At 38.3% G+C, this 2,063-nt stretch overlaps 1 protein-coding gene across 1 annotated transcript in view; it reads left to right on the top strand.

The window, feature by feature from the left end:
• The window catches only part of LOC104619283 (cadherin EGF LAG seven-pass G-type receptor 1-like), a gene marked incomplete at both ends in the record, with an annotated part of 69,170 nt that overhangs the window by 66,333 nt on the left and 774 nt on the right, over positions 1–2,063 (top strand). Inside the window, 1 exon segment of the mRNA XM_010285101.1 lies at positions 353–454. Coding sequence (XP_010283403.1) covers positions 353–454 — 102 coding nt within the window.

The following is a 2,063-nucleotide window of genomic DNA, read 5'->3' as shown; positions in this document are numbered from 1 at the left end:
ACCCACCCTCCTCCTGTGATCAGCACCAAGCTGCTGCAGCAGCCGTCTCACCACAGTGTGTGGGTGAAATGAAGAAGAAACATTTTCCCACAATAAAGGAGCAGGCAGAGATAGGCAGAGCCAAAATCCAGAGCCCCATAATCATCCTGAGCTCTCCTCTGCCTATACCTGTCTGCCTGCACTGCTGGATAAGGAGCAGCTGATGGGTCACAGCTTGGAAGGCACTGCAGAGGGCAGGTATCCTGACAGGGCTTGGAAATTACAGGAAAGTCCTTTAGGCAGATTGAAATATCTCCTTCGTGTGATTTTTATCTTGTCAGAAAAATTGCATCATTTCTTTTTCTGCTTTCAGTAATTTATAATGGCTGTCCCAAAGCTTTTGAGGCTGGTATTTGGTGGCCACAGACCAAGTTTGGCCAGCCAGCTGCTGTGCCATGTCCTAAGGGATCAGTGGGTAAGTTCCCTCAGTAAAACATTAACTATTTTATCTGCATGCCTGTTTGAGGGGTAAAAAAAGAGCAAAAAAATGTGTACACAGGGAATGACATTAATTCGTTGAGTCTAGAACACGGCATAACTCATGCATGTCACAAGCAGGAAAGTTTAGCTAGCTGGAATTCAAGAACTGTTAAAATACATTTGGAATAGTCACAAAAAATAAATACAAAAGTGCAGCAGATAAACACACATAAAGAACAGAAATTCTGTATCTGTATTTTCAAAAAAGCACAGTACAGTCTTCTCTTGACACTACTAAGAAGTTCTTACACATGCAACTTTTCGTTTCTAGCGACTTACACATGATCTTTAGCAATACAGCTCCTCTGGGCAAAGATAAAACGAGGAAAATAATTTACGTGATGATTGCTTTACTAGTGTTGCAGGCTAATAAAGCTAAGAATTACAACAGAACTTGCATTTTTCCACCCAGCATCTTTTCTCTCATCCATAAGTCAGATTGCTGAAAAATGCATTTTATGAAGCACATGAGCTATGTCATTTTGTACTGCAAGCAAACAACAATCTGCTTTTTCACGTCCGTCCCTGAAAATATTTAACTGGTGGAATACCAAAGCAGATTTTTGAAAACGGAGTTCACAATCTTTTCCAAAGTCTCTTCTGTGGGAAATGAAACCTCTGCCTCATTTCTGGGCCTGGTATCTCTCTGCTGCAAGCACTCCTTAGGCTCAATGAGTTATAAATGGTTATGTGACTTCCCCAAATATTACCACGGGGAGGTCACTGCCTCTAGGTGTACAGAAGATTTGTGGTCACGCAAGCTCCTGTTCTGAAGGTTTTAGGAGGTAGAACTAATATTTTTTTTTTTTTTAATTGAGGAGTATTTACATTATTAAATAGTATAAGGTTGAATTAAAATAAGTTTTTGCGCTAAAGTTGTGTCTTTTCTAGCAAATAGGCTAGCAGGCAAGGGTACTTAGAGGAATTGCATATTTTAAGTGAATTTTACAGAAAGTTCAAAAAAAGTAAGCTTTATAGTAATGAATATTCCGAGTAGGAGCATGAGGCTTAATTGTATTCACCTGATCACGGATGAGAAATAATAGAATTAGATATCATTCAATTAATTAGAATTCTTATTTAGATATTAGTAATTAAATGGCTTAGGCACTTCATTGTGAAGGATCAACAGCTAAGAATCACATTTTTAAATTATTTGACAAATAGTATAAAATAATAGGCTAAATTAAACCATAAGCTGCTCACAGACCCTTCACAAGTGTCAAAAGGCAATTATACGTATCGGCTGAAGTGCTTACTGTGTGCTGTGTGTGAAGGTGTTAACATGTTTTGACATGAAGACAGCATTTATCTGGGAAGTCTTCCTATATAGGCTATTACACAGAAATTTGAGCAGGGACATGTTTTCATAAATATTTAGGAAGTGCATAGTCTTTCTCAAATTTGTTATAAACAAATTGCTGAATTCATTAGAGAGTGTTAGGGCAGCGAGGCTGAGAGCAGTTGGGCAGATCTGAAGCTTGCCTAACTTTTCTCTAAAGCCTGGGATAAAATGATTCGTGAAGATTAGTAGTTTTTAACTT

This window comes from Phaethon lepturus, unplaced genomic scaffold (assembly GCF_000687285.1).
Source record: "Phaethon lepturus isolate BGI_N335 unplaced genomic scaffold, ASM68728v1 scaffold15814, whole genome shotgun sequence".
In the NCBI taxonomy this organism is placed as follows: Eukaryota; Metazoa; Chordata; class Aves; order Phaethontiformes; family Phaethontidae; genus Phaethon; species Phaethon lepturus.
The sequence above is the reverse complement of the archived record's forward strand: the minus strand, read 5'-3'. Positions and strand labels throughout refer to the sequence as shown.